This window comes from Panthera uncia, chromosome F1 (genome assembly GCF_023721935.1).
Source record: "Panthera uncia isolate 11264 chromosome F1, Puncia_PCG_1.0, whole genome shotgun sequence".
Lineage (NCBI taxonomy): Eukaryota > Metazoa > Chordata > Mammalia > Carnivora > Felidae > Panthera > Panthera uncia.
This window is the reverse complement of record NC_064813.1, coordinates 11606875-11627205: the sequence shown is the minus strand read 5'-3', so window position 1 is coordinate 11627205 and position 20331 is coordinate 11606875. Positions and strand designations below refer to the sequence as shown.

Below are 20331 nucleotides of genomic sequence, written 5' to 3'. Positions count from 1 at the left end.
GTCACCAACTCACCTGTATTGAATCAACTGATTCTGTCCTTTCTTCCAGCATTGTCTGCAAGTTCAGCCACTATCAGGATTTATAACCAATATACGTGTGGTTTTTAAATTTCACCTGTTTTACGGAAGAATATTATTATTTCTGTTGGTTGTCCCCTATTTTTTTTTTTTTTTCTTACAAGGAATTGAGAGAAGGGAAAATGTTTTCAAAATGAGTGGAAGGAACTTACCTACGTCATTAGCATGTGCATGGTATAATCTGACTATTTTAAAAAATGGCTGCACTGGGAAGTGACTCATTCCGGAATGCATTTGAATAGATGCAATTTTCATATGCTACATTTTAAAATGACATTTTCCTTTTTTAGGTGTAACAAAGTAAGTTTGGAAAAACAATCTGAGATTTTTCTACGTTTGAAGAAGCGTACCGTCAAAGGGAAATTAAAAATTGTAACGTGCTGTACAGCACATTCTGATGAGTAGTCATATCAGTGCAGAATGGATTTTAAGTACAAAATCAAAATGACTTCTGTTAACTGAGTCAACTGTGAAAGAGCAGAACAATCAGTCCAGAGCCAGTAGTTCTAAGTTCCTCGAAATTGCTTGACTGGCTGCTAGATTGTAAGGACCATGTTTGTTTCTAATTGCCATTGTCATATCTTGACATACCTGAGTACCTGGCATAGTACATAGAACATGGCAAGTGCTCTGTTTGTTGGACAAATGAATTGGTGGATGGGAATAAGGTAATGTACATAGTCTGATGGCCTTGCCTTCTGCTTTTCAGAGGACAGGTAGTGAGGCCTATACGGGCACTTGGGAGGTTTCCTTAACGTTCCTGTTACTATACCCATTGCTTGTTTCCTTTGTTTCTTTGTTTTCTGTTTTTGTCTTCCCATTCTGATTTTATAGTATGGCTAATAGAAGAGAACTCCCAAGGTTATAGATGAAATACGATGTGAAGAAGGGTCTACTGATGAATATTAATCTTTGTTGGGTGTTTACGTAGTTAAATTCTTACATAGTGAAAGAGAAAAAAGGAAAGACCAGCTTCAGGTTTTCAGTGTAATTTAAAACTAAACTATAAAGAAAACTACAAATTAGAAAACAATTTAACCCCTCTTGACATTAAACAATAACAAAAAATACAAGCATCAATCAGGTGGAATATTTCATAATGGTGTACATTGAAAAGTAGCCTCCCCACCCCCACCGCCCCCCGCCACCCCCTCACACACCACATACACCCCAGCGGCAGCTATTTCTGACATACTCTTCAGTGTCCTTCTGAACAATTGTTCCCTACCTAGCCCAGGATTTTGAATTGAATATTAAAGATTTGGATCATCATCACCCAAGTTCCTTGGCAATAAAAATGCTCATTATGTTGTTCAATGCTGATCTTTTGCAGCAGGAACAGAACTGCTTTTTGTTCGATACTCTGATTACCGTTTCCCCACTGTGAGTCACATTTAGCTGTTGTTTACATAATCATCAGCATATTGTTTCTTACTATTTGCCATCTTGCACAACCACTGTGCTCTCTGTGACTTAAGGTCTATTTGGCTTTTCACCCTCCCCCTCTTTGCACCCTCCCCCTCCAGTGCAGCACCTGAAAGCTTCTATTCCATTTTTTTGGCTTTCTACTTAGCCTTTCAGGGAGTTGTAGGGGAGGAAAACATTTTCCTTGACCTTCTTAGGGTCCCTGGCTATGTCTGAATACTGACAAAGACAGATTATTAGGAGAAAACACATCAATTGATTTAAGTTTTATGTGATATGGGAGCCTTCATAAGGATAGCAAGGCCTGTTTGCTGGGATTCTTTTTTTTTCCATGTTCCTTTGTCCTGAGAGATGAGGATGCTGCTTTCTTCTGGGAAGGCACCTCTCACACGAGGGATTTATAACCTGTTTCAGGGAAGAGGCTTAGGAAAAGGTCAAAGTGACCTTCTTCTTTTGCGGTTTTCTCAAGCTCCTTCAGCTTAAAATATTCACTGTGCCAAGGTGCCGCTAAAAAAAAGACATGCCAAAACCCAAACAAAAACTAGATGGCCCATTAGTGATTAGTTACAAAATTGGAACACAGTGCGCTTGAGTGCGAGGGATCCGTTATCTTTTTATGTGTAAATTATATTTAGAATGTCCAGAAGAAGGAAAACGTTTTGGCTACTTTAAGAAAAAGTCACTTTGTGCTACTGTGTGATCTTTAAATGCTCTGCAGAAGCCTATGTCCGATGGAAGCTGAAACCTTTAGTGTCCCTGTGACCATCCAGTCAGTGACGTTCTCCTCAGATCTGTGACCCAAAAATGGAGGTGTCCCTTCGTACTACTTCCGTGTTAGTTTCTCCCTCTTGAGTTGGCCCTGGAGGTCTGGTCCCATGGAAATCTCTGAGTCACAGCACGTGTAGCTTCCTGGTCGGGCGCGGTCATGAACTAGCTCTGTAACCTTATGGAAGTCATTTATATTCACTGGGCCTCAGTTTTTGTTACCCATAAAGTGAAGGGTTCAAACAAAATGATTTTCAATTTTGACATCATTAAAATAATAAAAGGGGTTAAGATACAGAACAGATGAACATACGGGAAGAGAAGCAAAAATAATATAAAAACAAAGAGGGGGACAAAACATGAGACTCTTAAATACAGAGAACAAATCTGAGGGCTGCTGGAGGGGTTGTGGGTGGGGTGATGGGCGTGACACCTGTAGGGATGAGCGCTGGGTGTTATGCATAGGGGATGAGTCTCTGGAATCTACTCCTGAAATCATTATTATCTATGGTAACTACCTTGGATGTAAAGTAAAAAATAAGTAAAAGACAATAATGTAAGGGGAATCGCATTCTTTGTTAGACTTTGCTCAGTTTAGCTGAAAAATAGAAATGTTTAAATTTCAAAGGCAACTTTGGTGTTGGAGGTGTGTGGGTGTGTCTATATCAGGCAGCGAGCAAAAGGCTAGCCTGAATGGGACATTCAGGTGCACTCCTGTTTCGTGCCCAGTCCAGAAGTCCCACTGCTGTACCTCTAGACGTCTTTTTCATTCCATTCCGTTCCACTCCACTCCACTCCACTCCACTCCATTTCTTTGGAGAGAGAGGGAGAGAGAGGATCGCATGTACACGAGCTGGGGAGGGGCACAGGGAGAGAGAGAGAATCTTAAACAGCCTACATGCCTAGCACAGAGCCCAACGTAGGGCTCAGTCTTACAACCGTGAGATAATGACCGGAGCTGAAATCAAGAGTTGGACACTTAACCGACAGAGCCACCCAGGCACCCCGAGGCATCTTTTGACTCTTCGAAGTAACCAGACTTTCTACTGCAAAGATAAATCAGAAAGTGAAGTTTAAATCGCATTTGGCTACAATTTGTACCTGGCATAGTTGGCCCTTTTTCATAGAGGGCATAGTACCTGCTTGAGAGTTAGTTTTCCTCATCATAAATGGAAATTCCATTATTATTTTTATGTAGTTTTAAATAATCTTGTTGAGATAAATCACAGTTATAAATGAAGGAATGGGATAATTTTCCAAGAGAATATGAAGGATTTTTTTTTCTTTGTAGATGCTGTTCTGAAACTCTAGTTTAAAATCTAAGAGGTCAGATAGAACTTTAGGCATTTTTGAAATCTTGTGGGTATAGTTTCTGTCTCTCTTTCTCTGTGATGCTTACTTATCAGAGATTTATTTAAGTGCTGTGTAGTGTTGCAGACTTTCCCGTCAACATCAATCATTAGGTGGTTCTGAGGGAATTTTTAAAGCTAACAACTCTTTTATTCTTTTCCCAATAAAGTATGACCTTTGGTTTCTGTTGGCCTTTTTTCCCCTTTACCCTAAAAAAGTAATTGCTTTATTATTTTCCTTTAGAGCTTATGACTACATTAGAATAACTAATGCTCACAGTGAAAATGATTTAAAGCAGCAACTTATGGGCAATACAACACAATTTCTGTAATTTCCTAGATAGCATCCGCTTTATAACATTTTTTGGTATTTTACACACCAATGCTATCTTAGAAGGACACGCTTCACTGACTTGATTCTTAAAATTTTGGAATTGGGATGTAATTGAAAAGCAGTATTTGTTAAATATGTTTGATGTCACAGGGAATGAGATGATTCTCTTATTGCATTTCCTAATCATTAATCTTCTCCTAATGATTGATAAAGGCAACAAACTTGACCCTGTTTAGAATTATTTAGCTTTACATGGAGGAGTAGATAAATAACTCAGTTCATTAGTGGATGGAGGCCCATTGAATGGATACGTTCTTAAATAGTGGCTTTTGTGTCATTTTTCATAGCCAGTGCTGTTTAATGGGACAAAGCATAGTGAGTTCCCACTTATTTCTTTGTTATGTAACCTTGGACCAGCGTTCAAAAATTTTAAGTTTTACTATCCTTGTCCACGAAATAGGGATACTACCTATTTTGTCTGTTGTGAAAATGAAATGAGATCATATCAAGAGCCTGCTACTTAGTAGGTACTTTAAAAATTATTGTTATTGTCATGATTAGTGGTTGCCATTCATTTCTTAAAGTTTGAATGTCACTGATTTGTTAAACAGTCTGAGAAATGTTTTCCCATTGTCTGAGGAGTAGGAGAGGGAGAAGATTCATTCTAACATAACAGAGGGTGGAAAACTGAACAGAACGTCCCTGATTCACGTATCTGTTATTTTAAGAGAGATTCTTCTTCACGAATATTCGTTGGAATTTGAGAACAGGTCGAGCAACTGATGTAGGAGATATTTTCTTTGCTGTACATAATTTGATGAACATTGTCTACCTTTTACACCTTTTATATTCATTTTGACATACATCCAAATTCTATGTATTTTCTATCCCACAAGGCATTATTACTATTTTCATGCATAATATTTATTTAGATTTACCCACATGTTTACGTCTCCACTGTTTTTCAGCCCCTTCTTTAACTCCTTGAATCATCTGGTATAATTTTCCTTTTTCCTTTGGAACTGCCTTTAGAATTTCTTTTAATGCAGGCACACTGGTAATAAGTTTTCTCTTTTTGCTTATCTAGAAATGTCTTTATTTCACCTTTACTTTTTAGAGGATATTTTTTGCTAGCTAGCGAATGCTATATTAGAGTTATTTTTAGTTCTCGAATTTCCACTTGACTTAAAAAAAAAGATTCTGGCTCTCTGGTGAAATTCTTCATCTCAATGTATTTTTTTAATACCTATCTTCATTGTTTTCAAGCCTTTGTCAGATAATAGGTAAGCTACTCATGGATCTCTTTCTATTGTCTGCTTTTTCTCTTGGTTCTCTTTCTTGGTGTATCTGATAGCTTATCATTGAACTTCAGGAGATGCAGGGAGCTAGAATGGGGAAAGTATCCCCTCAGTGTGGTCAAGGAGTAAGCGTTGAGTGAACATATAACTTGTAAACTTTGTAAGGGACAGTTGACCCTTTTGTTTACCTGTGCTCCTAGAGTGTTGTGCTCCAGGGATCAACAAAAAGGTGGGAGGGTTAAGAGAGTTCCTCTTTAGTGGGTTTAGACACCCATTTTTCTCTCCCCATGCTGTGAGGCTAGAGAACAAACACAGGTATGAGCTCACTTTTCTATAATGTCCTTCTCCCCGGGATCTTTGTCCCGCAAATCTTGGCCACTCCATATCCCTGTGACATTGTCAGAAGCTCTGCTGGCTTCTCTGCCTCTTGGCAGCTTTCCTCTGCTGGCTCTTCTTAAGCTTCTCTGTCTCTTGTCCAGGCTGACATAAGACTCAACACATGTCCTCAAGTAAAAGCAGCACAAAGAATGTTGGGCCACCTCAGTAAGCTTCCTGCCTTTCCAGATCCGGGATCATCAAATTCTGGCTGCCTTAGAGGCTCCCCAGGGTTTTCAGACAGATATTTTTTTCATATCCCACTTTTCTAGTTCTTCTTGCTTTGGTTTGCTCTAAGCTAGTTTGTCAGTCAGAAACAGTAGGTCCTCCGTTTATTTTCTTTATATTAAAACTGTTTTCTGGATAGCGTATTGTGCAAAATTCTATTACCCGCCTCAGAATTAAGCAGTACGATTGGTTAGTTTTGTGTTTGGGCTCCCTGGATAAATGATGCCAAGTTTCATTGGTTTTTCATTGACCTCACCATCCTGCCCCATCACCTTCAGTTAGATGCATCCGTACTTCTTCCATTTTCTAATTTCATTTATTTATTTTAGTGAAGGAAATATTTCAATGATGTCTTCGAGTGAGTGAATATTTTAATATAGAGAGTAAAAAATTTAGTAAGCTGGTAATATTTAAATTTTCTATTATAAGGGGACCACAACACTAGAACCGCACAGTGAAACCTAAACTTTAAGAAGCCGTATTTGTAAGAATATGAAAAAAAATGTGTGAAGGAAGGCTTTCACGAATGTCATAGTATGTCTCTTAATTTACCTTCATTTTCTCTTAGCTAATAATTAGCGTTGCTTAAATATGTCTTTGTGGATGATTGTGGGAAAAATAAAATAGCGTCTTAAAACTTTTTACAGTACAGTTTATGAGTATAATCATAAACATAACTAGCCATACACCTTCTACCATTAGAATATATAAGGGAATTATTAACACAAAAGAAATTATTAACAAAACATAAAAAAAACCTATCCGTGTATCCTAACCAGAGAATCAGATGCTAAGTTCAGAATTAGCAACAAAACTAGATTCCTTTCTTCCTTACATGTCCTGTATGTCCTCCTTTCCTTATTATAATGAAGGACCTTTGGGGCTAAGCTATTTTTTTTTTTTTCAACGTTTTTTATTTATTTTTGGGACAGAGAGAGACAGAGCATGAACGGGGGAGGGGCAGAGAGAGAGGGAGACACAGAATCGGAAACAGGCTCCAGGCTCCGAGCCATCAGCCCAGAGCCTGACGCGGGGCTCGAACTCACGGACCGCGAGATCGTGGCCTGGCTGAAGTCGGACGCTTAACCGACTGCGCCACCCAGGCGCCCCGAGGCTAAGCTATTTTTAACAACATGCATGATTGGAAGTCCTGCTTAACAGTCAAGGAAAGAGGGTCATTCTTTGACTTATTTTTTCACTTCATCCTGTGTGATAGGCACAGGAATGCACCTCACACACCGTCAGCTATGAGCATGGGCCCCACCTGCTGTGCTCTGAAATCCGATGCTGCCTTTGCACTTAAGACACGCTTCCCAAGGGCTACTCCCAACTGGTGCCTTTGAGGAGAAGGGAGACTCAAGCAGGCGGGTCCCCGGATGTCAAGGAACTCTTGAGGGCTCCCTGGCCGGGGCACTGCCTGCCAGTCTTGCTGAACCTTCCTTAGACTGTACAGCAATCTGGAATGATGCCTCCCTCCCTTCTCTCTTTTCCTTCCTTCCAGTCAGATTTGTACTGTGGTCTGGATCCCTCCCCATTTTTCTCCTCTAGGAATTGCCCTTACAGGAATAGAATTCTTGCCAAGTGTAATCCTGTCTCGGTGTCTGCTTCTCAGAGGACCTAGACTAACACATTCTCCAATTTCTGTAAAAAGATACTATCGTGTGAAATTAGGAAGGAAAGAAAGGATGTTTACTGTGACTTTAATGATGACAATATTCGAATTCTGCTGGATTCTTAAATTTAGGAAAGTTAAAATCTCATGTAATTGAGAGCTAGCCTCTCAGAATTTTTTTCTCACAGCAGTTTATTATCTGTTTATATGTAAATCTGCTTTCAGATCTGTTTATATGTAAATGTGCTGAATTATTACAGTAGTCCGATCAGGAGCTCATGTTCTAAAAAAATTGTTAATTTACTCAGGGTGATCGGATGGTTGTGAAGTATTAAGCAGTTCATAAGTCATCTTTGAGATAGCTGAGGATACTTAATAAGAAATTAGAAGGAAGTATTTCTGAAGGTATGTTGGTAACTGATATATGGTTGAAAGAAGAATCCTTGAATGTAATAAATAAATAGTAACAGATGTACTTGTTAACAAATCTTTGGTAATTTTTGCCTTCAACGTAGATGGTTTATGCAAGAAGTGCTTATATTTTATACGTTAATGTTAATTCTTTCTTTGCAGAATCACGGGGAAAGATTCGTTTTCATTGCCGAGTGGTATGATCCGAATGCTTCACTTTTTCGACGTTATGAGCTTTTATTTTACCCAGGGGATGGATCTGTTGAAATGGTAATTGAGCCTTTTTTTTTTCCCCCTTAAACATCAGCAGAGGGAGTGAATGTGGGATAGGGAGAGGAATAGGATTGCCTTTTATGTCGCTGCTTTTGAAAATTCATAATATATTTTTTTCTTTTATTACTGGGAATTCTTTTTTTGGTGTTTGAATTCCAATACAAGAGGGTAACTTTGTACCTTTATCTTTAATGTGAAAATAGTAATTCATATCTTTTGTTTATAAAACGGATGTGGGATTGTTCATGTTTTAGATTAAGCAATAGGCGGTAAGTGGTTGCAGATCAAGATTATCATGGCCCTAAATATGTCACCAATATTGAAAGCTGTTATCTCTCCAAGAAGTCAGATTGAAGAAGATCAGGTTAAGAGTCGCACATATTTCTTTGTGTCTCTTCACTGGCAACCCTTTTACAGGTAGATCTCTTTGGTACTGGGGTTTTGTCTAGGCAAGACAGCTGAAATTTGGAATTTCTCTGGGATTTCGGAAACACTAATTTGCTGAAATGGTTTGGCAATGAACAAATCTTTCTATTCATGGTTTATTAAAGTATTAAATTTGTAATAAGTTTTTCTGTTATTACTGGATCCCGCTAGGAAATACAGAAGTTCTAAAAGAAATGCAATTTGTATTTGTAGCAAAAGTGAAACAATGTCGCCAATGTTTAATGAAGCAGAATAAAGAATCATTTTTAATTTATAATAAGATTAACCTTCTCTTTGGAGAATTATTTGTCTTACTGTGTTGTTTTTGTTTTAGCACGATGTGAAGAATCACCGTACCTTTTTAAAGCGGACCAAATATGATGATCTTCACTTGGAAGATTTATTTATAGGCAACAAAGTGAACGTCTTTTCTCGACAGCTGGTGCTAATTGACTATGGGGATCAATACACAGCTCGCCAACTGGGCAGTAGGAAAGAAAAGTAAGAAAATCTTTTCTTCATTCTTAAAACATTATGTATGTCCTGATACCGAAGTCTAATTTCTCATTTCTATCTTGTGTTTTTGCAACATAGACACTTTTCTGATTCAGTGATCCGATGCGCTGTTAGGACATTTTTAGAATTTTGAGGAGTAGATTCAGTGATTTGTTTTTCACTCAGATAACAAAGTGATGCCCATAGTCCTAGGCAGTGATTATTTTCTGGAGAAAAAAAATACAAACTTTTTATACGCCCTCATCTTTCTTCATAACATGCATTTAACTGAGAACTGAGAATGTTTGAACACAAAAGAGTATTGGTGTGTAGGACAAACATGGCTTATAGGAGAAAAGTAGTGAGTGCCATAATCTCGGTGGAAACAGAAGAAAGTAGTTTGTTGTGGAAGATCGGGGAAGGCTTTGTGAAGGTATTTGAGCTGGATCCTGAAAGATGAATTGGATTTTTACCCAGTTAGGCTGAGAGGAGGGAATGCTGATCAGAGGAATAAGGACTAAGAAGAGATTCAAAGGCAGAAAGTTGTAGGTTGTTTACTGGAAAGAACCCATTGTTCTGCCTGACTTGTTTGATGGTTGTCAGGTTGACATTTTTTTTAGAACTTTAATTAGCAAAATAGCCTGAATGAGGGTGGTAGCAATAGGCGTGCTGGAAAGCGGTCATCCTCTCTCTGTCTCAGTTCATTTGTATGTCTTCTGGCACGTAGCACATCTCCTTATGCGTATTTGTGTTAGCTAAATCAGTCAGTGAATAACAATTTTAAATTCATGATCTGCCCTTTCCTTTTTCAAAAATGTCCTCCCTGCTTACAAATGATGACCTTTGATCTAGTTGACAAAGATGTTTTTGTCTAGATTGTTTGTAGTGAGTGTCGTTGATTTTTGAGCTTTATACACAGACCTAACGCCTGTCTGATAAATATTGACTGATCCAGCGAAGAAAGAATGAGCTAGTGTTATAAAAATAAAATAACACAATAGCGAAGAGAAACTTACCTGTCTTGTTCACAACTGTATGCCTCAAGACCGTTCTTGTGATGCCCCAGGCAGTAAGTTATTCACAGGGAATGCCCCACAAAAATTTGTTGAATCAATGAATGAATCCGTTTATGCCCCTGAACACAGTTATGTCTGGAGGCAGAGCTTTCGGCCGACCTGTCCAGCTCCTCCCTTCCCTCCCAGTGCACGCGGCTCTTCCTGTGACGGTGAGAGGCTGCGGCGTGGAACCTTCCAGTTGTCTCGTTAGCCTTCTCTCTGTACTGGTGGTCAAAGCTGCACTTGTCGCCCTGACTTTTCCTCAGTTCTGATTTAGAAGAGAGACAGAAAATGTTGGAGATGCAGCTGAAAAATGAGGCTGTTCTGAAAACAAGGACTTTTTAGTAAGGTTTTTCTCCTGCATATCAATTTTCAGCATTGCTAAAGTGACATTTTCATTTTCAGTCTCTATCTTTATGAGTTTTCAACCTTCTGAGGCTAGAATGACTGTATTTGAATTGAAATTTGACTTCTTTTGTCATCATTATTGGCTTCGGTTTCTCTGGCTTGTATATTATACTTATCTTGGGGGATTCTTGGCAGTGTGGAGTGATTATTGTAGTAATTAAAAGTAGGGACCTCCGGTGGAAGGTAAAGCTATCAATATAAAAAGCTCCAGATACCCTTCAATTTGAGACGAAAAAATATCTGTCAAACTATATTTTGAGGTCTACCAACAAAATAACTAGCTGGTTACGTAACATCTGAGTAACTCCGGTAGTAATATTCTTTCTTTGACCTCTTTACAAGCCCCTGATAGCCCTTTTTACAAGCCTTTTGTAATCTCGGGGTGCTCTGGTGCTCATTGTGGATATTAGTACACAAGTGGTGATGTATCAGAGGGGTGGTGAATACCTCATAAAAAAAAAGAAGACCATTCCCAGAATAACTCTGAAATGGGGGGAAAAAATAGGATGTTAGATAAAGAGGAATCTCATTGTTATGAGATCTCGTGGTGAAAGTCTATGAGAATAAGGAAACATCTACCCTAATTCCTTTATTTGCAAGTAATAAATATTTATAGCTTACATGTTTTTCAGCACATATATGCCAAGCACTGTGATAGGCACTTTTCTTTTCTTTTTTTCTTTTTTTTTTTTTGCCGAGCCACTTTAACTATTTGGTTTTTTTTTTTTTATTTTTATTTTATTTTATTTTTATTTTTTAATATATGAAATTTACTGTCAAATTGGTTTCCATATAACACCCAGTGCTCATCCCAAAAGGTGCCCTCCTCAATACCCATCACCCACCCTGCCCTCCCTCCCACCCCCCATCAACCCTCAGTTTGTTCTCAGTTTTTAACAGTCTCTTATGCTTTGGCTCTCTCCCACTCTAACCTCTTTTTTTTTTTTTTTTTTTTCTTTCCCCTCCCCCATGGGTTTCTGTTACGTTTCTCAGGATCCACATAAGAGTGAAACCATATGGTATCTGTCTTTCTCTGTATGGCTTATTTCACTTAGCATCACACTCTCCAGTTCCATCCATGTTGCTACAAAAGGCCATATTTCATTTTTTCTCATTGCCACGTAGTATTCCATTGTGTATATAAACCACAATTTCTTTATCCATTCATCAGTTGATGGACATTTAGGCTCTTTCCATAATTTGGCTATTGTTGAGAGTGCTGCTATAAACATTGGGGTACAAGTGCCCCTATGCATCAGTACTCCTGTATCCCTTGGATAAATTCCTAGCAGTGCTATTGCTGGGTCATAGGGTAGGTCTATTTTTAATTTTCTGAGGAACCTCCACACTGCTTTCCAGAGCAGCTGCACCAATTTGCATTCCCACCAACAGTGCAAGAGGGTTCCTGTTTCTCCACATCCTCTCCAGCATCTATAGTCTCCTGATTTCTTCATTTTGGCCACTCTGACTGGCGTGAGGTGGTATCTGAGTGTGGTTTTGATTTGTATTTCCCTGATAAGGAGTGACGTTGAGCCTCTTTTCATGTGCCTGTTGGCCATCCGGATGTCTTCTTTAGAGAAGTGTCTATTCATGTTTTCTGCCCATTTCTTCACTGGGTTATTTGTTTTTCGGGTGTGGAGTTTGATGAGCTCTTTATAGATTTTGGATACTAGCCCTTTGTCCGATGTGTCATTTGCAAATATCTTTTCCCATTCCGTTGGTTGCCTTTTAGTTTTGTTGGTTGTTTCCTTTGCTGTGCAGAAGCTTTTTATCTTCATAAGGTCCCAGTAGTTCACTTTTGCTTTTAATTCCCTTGCCTTTGGGGATGTGCCGAGTAAGAGATTGCTACGGCTGAGGTCAGAGAGGTCTTTTCCTGCTTTCTCCTCTAAGGTTTTGATGGTTTCCTGTCTCACATTCAGGTCCTTTATCCATTTTGAGTTTATTTTTGTGAATGGTGTGAGAAAGTGGTCTAGTTTCAACCTTCTGCATGTTGCTGTCCAGTTCTCCCAGCACCATTTGTTAAAGAGACTGTCTTTTTTCCATTGGATGTTCTTTCCTGCTTTGTCAAAGATGAGTTGGCCATACGTTTGTGGGTCTAGTTCTGGGGTTTCTATTCTATTCCATTGGTCTATGTGTCTGTTTTTATGCCAATACCATGCTGTCTTGATGATGACAGCTTTGTAGTAGAGGCTAAAGTCTGGGATTGTGATGCCTCCTGCTTTGGTCTTCTTCTTCAAAATGACTTTGGCTATTCGGGGCCTTTTGTGGTTCCATATGAATTTTAGGATTGCTTGTTCTAGTTTTGAGAAGAATGCTGGTGCAATTTTGATTGGGATTGCATTGAATGTGTAGATAGCTTTGGGTAGTATTGACATTTTGAGAATATTTATTCTTCCAATCCATGAGCAGGGAATGTCTTTCCATTTCTTTATATCTTCTTCAATTACCTGCATAAGCTTTCTATAGTTTTCAGCATACAGATCTTTTACATCTTTGGTTAGATTTATTCCTAGGTATTTTATGCTTCTTGGTGCAATTGTGAATGGGATCAGTTTCTTCATTTGTCTTTCTGTTGCTTCATTGTTAGTGTATAAGAATGCAACTGATTTCTGCACATTGATTTTGTATCCTGCAGCTTTGCTGAATTCATGTATCAGTTCTAGCAGACTTTTGGTGGAGTCTATCGGATTTTCCATGTATAATATCATGTCATCTGCAAAAAGCGAAAGCTTGACTTCATCTTTGCCAATTTTGATGCCTTTGATTTCCTTTTGTTGTCTGATTGCTGATGCTAGAACTTCCAGCACTATATTAAACAACAGCGGTGAGAGTGGGCATCCCTGTCGTGTTCCTGATCTCAGGGAAAAAGCTCTCAGTTTTTCCCCGTTGAGGATGATGTTAGCTGTGGGCTTTTCATAAATGGCCTTTATGATCTTTAAGTATGTTCCTTCTATCCCGACTTTCTCAAGGGTTTTTATTAAGAAAGGGTGCTGGATTTTGTCAAAGGCCTTTTCTGCATCGATTGACAGGATCATATGGTTCTTCTCTTTTTTTTTGTTAATGTGATGTATCACGTTGATCGATTTGCGAATGTTGAACCAGCCCTGCATCCCAGGAATGAATCCCACTTGATCATGGTGAATAATTCTTTTTATATGCTGTTGAATTCGATTTGCTAGTATCTTATTGAGAATTTTTGCATCCATATTCATCAGGGATATTGGCCTGTAGTTCTCTTTTTTTACTGGGTCTCTGTCTGGTTTAGGAATCAAAGTAATACTGGCTTCATAGAATGAGTCTGGAAGTTTTCCTTCCCTTTCTATTTCTTGGAATAGCTTAAGAAGGATAGGTATTATCTCTGCTTTAAACGTCTGGTAGAATTCCCCTGGGAAGCCATCTGGTCCTGGACTCTTATTTGTTGGGAGATTTTTGATAACCGATTCAATTTCTTCGCTGGTTATGGGTCTGTTCAAGCTTTCTATTTCCTCCTGATTGAGTTTTGGAAGAGTGTGGGTGTTTAGAAATTTGTCCATTTCTTCCAGGTTGTCCAATTTGTTGGCATATAATTTTTCATAGTATTCCCTGATAATTGTTTGTATCTCTGAGGGATTGGTTGTAATCATTCCATTTTCATTCATGATTTTATCTATTTGGGTCATCTCCCTTTTCTTTTTGAGAAGCCTGGCTAGAGGTTTGTCAATTTTGTTTATTTTTTCAAAAAACCAACTCTTGGTTTCGTTGATCTGCTCTACCGTTTTTTTAGATTCTATATTGTTTATTTCTGCTCTGATCTTTATTATTTCTCTTCTTCTGCTGGGTTTAGGCTGCCTTTGCTGTTCTGCTTCTATTTCCTTTAGGTGTGCTGTTCGATTTTGTATTTGGGATTTTTCTTGTTTCTTGAGATAGGCCTGGATTGCAATGTATTTTCCTCTCAGGACTGCCTTCGCTGCGTCCCAAAGCGTTTGGATTGTTGTATTTACATTTTCGTTTGTTTCCATATATTTTTTAATTTCTTCTCTAATTGCCTGGTTGACCCACTCATTCGTTAGTAGGGTGTTCTTTAACCTCCATGCTTTTGGAGGTTTTCCAGACTTTTTCCTGTGGTTGATTTCAAGCTTCATAGCATTGTGGTCTGAAAGTATGCATCGTATAATTTCAATTCTTGTAAGCTTATGAAGGGCTGTTTTGTGACCCAGTATATGATCTATCTTGGAGAATGTTCCATGTGCACTCGAGAAGAAAGTATATTCTGTTGCTTTGGGATGCAGAGTTCTAAATATATCTGTCAAGTCCATCTGATCCAATGTATCATTCAGGGCCCTTGTTTCTTTATTGACTGTGTGTCTAGATGATCTATCCATTTCTGTAAGTGGGGTGTTAAAGTCCCCTGCAATGACCACATTCTTATCAATAAGGTTGCTTATGTTTATGAGTAATTGTTTTATATATCTGGGGGCTCTGGTATTTGGCGCATAGACATTTATAATAGCTCTTCCTGATGGATAGACCCTATGATTATTATATAATGCCCTTCTTCATCTCTTGTTACAGCCTTTAATTTAAAGTCTAGTTTGTCTGATATAAGTATGGCTACTCCAGCCTTCTTTTGGCTTCCAGTAGCATGATAAATAGTTCTCCATCCCCTCACTCTCAATCTAAAGGTGTCCTCAGATCTAAAATGAGTCTCTTGTAGACAGCAAATAGATGGGTCTTGTTTTTTTATCCATTCTGATACCCTATGTCTTTTAGTTGGCGCATTTAATCCATTTACATTCAGTGTTATTATAGAAAGATACGGGTTTAGAGTCATTGTGATGTCTGTATGTTTTATGCTTGTAGTGATGTCTCTGGTACTTTGTCTCACAGGATCCCCCTTAGGATCTCTTGTAGGGCTGGTTTCGTGGTGACAAATTCCTTCAGTTTTTGTTTGTTTGGGAAGACCTTTATCTCTCCTTCTATTCTAAATGACAGACTTGCTGGATAAAGGATTCTCGGCTGCATATTTTTTCTGTTTAGCACACTGTAGATATCGTGCCAAGCCTTTCTGGCCTGCCAAGTTTCAAAGGAGAGATCAGTCACGAGTCTTATAGGTCTCCCTTTATATGTGAGGGCACGTTTATCCCTTGCTGCTTTCAGAATTTTCTCTTTATCCTTGTATTTTGCCAGTTTCACTATGATATGTCGTGCAGAAGATCGATTCAAGTTACGTCTGAAGGGAGTTCTCTGTGCCTCTTGGATTTCAATGCCTTTTTCCTTCCCCAGTTCAGGGAAGTTCTCAGCTATAATTTCTTCAAGTACCCCTTCAGCACCTTTCCCTCTCTCTTCCTCCTCTGGGATACCAATTATGCGTATATTATTTCTCTTTAGTGTATCACTTAGTTCTCTAATTTTCCCCTCATACTCCTGGATTTTTTTATCTCTCTTTCTTTCAGCTTCCTCTTTCTCCATAACTTTATCTTCTAGTTCGCCTATTCTCTCCTCTGCCTCTTCAAGCCGAGCCGTCGTGGTTTCCATTTTGTTTTGCATTTCGTTTAAAGCGTTTTTCAGCTCCTCGTGACTGTTCCTTAGTCCCTTGATCTCTGTGGCAAGAGATTCTCTGCTGTCCCGTATACTGTTTTCAAGCCCAGCGATTAATTTTATGACTATTATTCTAAATTCACTTTCTGTTATATTATTTAAATCCTTTTTGATCAGTTCACTAGCTGTTGTTATTTCCTGGAGATTCTTCTGAGGGGCATTCTTCCGTTTGGTCATTTTGGATAGTCCCTGGAGTGGTGAGGACCTGCAGGGCACTTCCCCTGTGCTGTGGTGTATAACTGGAGTTAGTGGGCGGGGCCGCAGTCCGACCCGATGTCTGCCCCCAGCCCACTGCTGGGGCCACAGTCAGACTGGTGTGTGCCTTCTCTTCCCCTCTCCTAGGGGCGGGATTCACTGTGGGGTGGCGTGTCCCGTCTGGGCTACTTGCACACTGCCAGGCTTGTGTTGCTGGGGATCTGGCGTATTAGCTGGGGTGGGTAGGCAAGGTGCACAGGGGGTGGAGGGGCAGGCTTAGCTCGCTTCTCCTTAGGTGATCCACTCCAGGAGGAGCCCTGTGGCGGCGGGAGGGAGTCAGATCCGCTGCCGGAGGTTTGGCTCCGCAGAAGCACAGAGTTGGGTGTTTGCGCGGAGCGAGCAAGTTCCCTGGCGGGAACTGGTTCCCTTTGGGATTTTGGCTGGGGGATGGGCGGGGGAGATGGCGCTGGCGCCTTTGTTCCCCGCCAAGCTGAGCTCTGCCGTCCAGGGGCTCAGCAGCTCTCCCTCCCTTTGTCCTCCAGCCTTCCCGCTTTCCGAGCAGAGCTGTTAACTTCTGACCTCCCAGACGCTAAGTCGCGCTTGCTGTCGGAACACAGTCCGTCCGGCCCCTCCGCTTTTGCCAGCCAGACTCGGGGGCTCCGCTTGGCCGGCGAGCCGCCCCTCCGCCCCGGCTCCCTCCCGCCGGTCCGTGGAGCGCGCACCGCCTCGCCGCCCTTCCTACCCTCGTCCGTGGGCCTCTCGTCTGCGCTTGGCTCCGGAGACTCCCTTCTGCTAATCCTCTGGCGGTTTTCTGGGTTCTTTAGGCAGGTGTAGGTGGAATCTAAGTGATCAGCAGGACGCGCGGTGAGCCCAGCGTCCTCCTACGCCGCCATCTTCCGGAACCTGATAGGCACTTTTCATGTGAATCTCAGTTCAAGACGACTTTAAGCTTTCATTTAAACTAGCAGAAGTAAATGAATTAGGGAAACAGGGTTAATAGTATGACCTGATCAAAATAAAATAATAATGCGTATAGCAATTACAATTTGCATATATATTAGTCTTATTTCTCTAGAGTGAATGTCATTGATTCCATTTTACAGCACAGTTGAGTAGCTTGGCCACGGTCGTAGATTTGGACAGTAAAGAAACCAGTAAACGTTGTTGTTTATGCCTCAAACTCATTCTCTTTCCATTAAGCCTCTAATTAATAAGTTGATAAATACTGTTGAGTGGGACTGATTTCAAAAGAGGAGGACCAGAAGAATATGAAGACAGATTTTAAATATTTGGGGCACCCAGGTGGCTCAGTCGGTTCAGTGTCCAACTTCGGCTCAGGTCACGATCTCGTGGTTCATGGGTTCGAGCCCCACATCGGGCTCTGAGCTGACAGCTCAGAGCCTTGGAGCCCGCTTCGGACTCTGTGTCTCCCTCTCTCTGCCCCTCTCCCACTCGCACTCTGTTGTCTGTCTCTCAAAGGTAAATAAATAAATGTTAAAAAAATTCTTAAATATTTGGGCTGTATAATTAATAACAATATGTGCAGTATTATATTTTTACTGACTTAACACTGTTTCCCCATCTTCTTTTTTGATTCTTTCTTAACTGTGTGTGGGCTAGTAAATCCAGCAACCATTTGGCTGATTTAAATAAGCTTCTTCAGAACTTAAGAGTTTAAAAAAATGTATTCTTTCACTTAAATGACAAAAAAAAAAAAAAAGGGCATTGGAGAAGTAAGTACGCGTACCGTCTCTCGTGATCCCGTAGAAACAACCTGTATGTAATAACTGTAACTCAGCCTCATTCTCAGTGTGGACGGGGACAAGGATAATTTATGAACTCAGTACCCTCCCGGTTGTATTTCTCATACTCAACTCCCTTCTTTACACCAGAAAGAAATGATAGGAGCGCCAAGGAAAATTGATCTCTGTGCTGCCCATCAGCTAATTTTGAGGCAGTTATCCAGATGATTCAGTATAGTTCACTTTAGCTCTCAAACTGGCCTCGGCCTTCCAGTTCTCTTAGACTACAGAAATACGACATTTGACTTACGTTTCTACCTGCTTGCTTTCTTTAAATCTCTTTTCTGAGTTATAATGGGCATAAAAAAGCTGTAGCCAATTGAATGCATACCACTTGAGGACTTTGGAGATAAGTGCACCCCCATAAGCCATCGCCACAGTGAACGATACAGGCTTCTTTGTCACCTCCAAAACTTTTCTCCTCCTCCAGTCCTGACCTCGGGGCCTGCCCGGGGGAGAGAGGGGTCTGCGTGGCAAACCCCTCCGCCCGCACACTTGGTCCGGGTTCTGTGCCGCCTCACAGCCCACCCAGCACAAGAGACAGAGCACCGGAGACAGGCTTCCACACAGGTCATTGTGCTAAACATGGGGACGCGGGAGGACGATGGCCTGAGGGCCTGCAGGTCTGAGAGAAAAGGGGCGGTGCCACATGTGACCAGAAACCTACAGCATATAGTTGAAGAAAGACGGGTAGAGCAGATAGAGGGAGTGGAGGGAGGAGGGAGCACCGTCCTGGGAGTGGAGTCGAAGTCACTCACGTGCCCTGAAGAGTGCACATATTCCTGTTCTTGGAGTTTTCTTTCTTTCTTCTTTTCTTTTCAAGTTTATTTATTTTGAGAGAGACAGCAAGCGAGCGTGAGCAGGGGAGGGGCAGAGAGAGAGGGAGAGAATCCCAAGCAGGCTCCGCACTGTCAGCGCAGAGCCCATGTGGGGCTGGAACTCATGAACCGTGAGATCATGACCTGAGCCGTAATCAGGAATCAGATGCCCAACTGACTGAGCCACCCAGGCGCCCCTTGGGGTTTTATGTCTTAAAGCCAGTTGGCCTAACAGTTTTGAGTAGGTTACTTCTCAGAGGAGGGGAGCAGCAGAATATTCGTTTAGGTGTGCTCTCACCTGAAAAGTACTCTCGCAGTACTAACTACTGTTATTTTACAGAACGTCCTAGGACCATAGTGAGCAGTTGAGTTTTGGCTGCTAAAAGGCACGGAATTGCATTAAAGTCATGCAGTTCAATTACCAAGGCCTTCCTAAAAATTCACCCCCTAACCTTTTTCTCTTTACTTATCTATGGTCTCACTGTCCAAGATGACTTACTACTGATTACATGATAGCCCCAACAACAGCATAACTGTACCCCAAATAATGCCATGAAAAAATGCCCTCTCATTCTTAAATTCCCAGAGAGAAATTGAGATTTCTTCCTCTGTAAACATCAAGTCAAATTCTGCCTTCTCCTTTATAATTCTTAGTCAGAGGACTCCTAGTTAACAGATTAGAACTGAATTTTCTTTTCAGCTCCAGCCGTGGCCATCTTCCCCTAGAATGATTGATAATATATTTGGATTAATTAATGTCTTTTTTTGCCACCTCTTTTCTTGCAGTCATACTATGTTATGCTGTAGGTATGTCTCTTATAAATAGCACATAGCATTTTTTCAAAAGCAAAATTCTGTCTGAAAATGCCCTCATTTTCCTTGGTAAGATTAGTACATGTACAGTTTACATATGTTGTATTTTTGGCATTTTTGTACAATTTCCACTCTTTGGCCGCTTTGGTGCTTTTGTACTTTTTCTTTATTCTTGCTTTTTTTTTTTTTTAATTGAGGTGTTTTTCCTCTGTTCAGTTTCTTTTTCCTCTATAGTTTCCTGTTGAAGCCATAACAAATGATCACAAATTCAGTTGCTTCAAGAATACAAATGTATTGCCTTACAGTTCTGTAGATCAGAAGTTTAACACACGTCTCATCGGGCTGAGATCAAGGTGTTGGTAAGGTTGCATTCCCTTGCAGAGGCTCTGGAGGAGATTCTTGAGGTCACCCACATTTCCCTGGCTGTGAGGCTGAGACCTCACACTGACATCTCTCTGGTTCTCTGCAACCAGAAAGATTCTCTGATTTTAAGGACGAATGTGATTACACTGAGCCTACGAGAATGATCCAAAATAATTTCCCTATTTCAAGGCCTGAAATTGTAATCAAGTCTGCATAGTCTTTTTACCATGT

General features: G+C 40.4%; 1 protein-coding gene across 3 annotated transcripts in view; it reads left to right on the top strand.

Moving 5' to 3' along the window:
• The window catches only part of NME7 (NME/NM23 family member 7), a 264705-nt gene that overhangs the window by 41070 nt on the left and 203304 nt on the right, over positions 1–20331 (top strand). For all 3 annotated transcript variants that reach the window (XM_049633877.1, XM_049633878.1, XM_049633879.1), the window contains exons 2-3: positions 8038–8145; positions 8909–9075. In XM_049633877.1, the coding sequence (XP_049489834.1) occupies positions 8038–8145; positions 8909–9075 (275 nt within the window). The remainder of the gene's footprint in view (positions 1–8037; positions 8146–8908; positions 9076–20331) is intronic.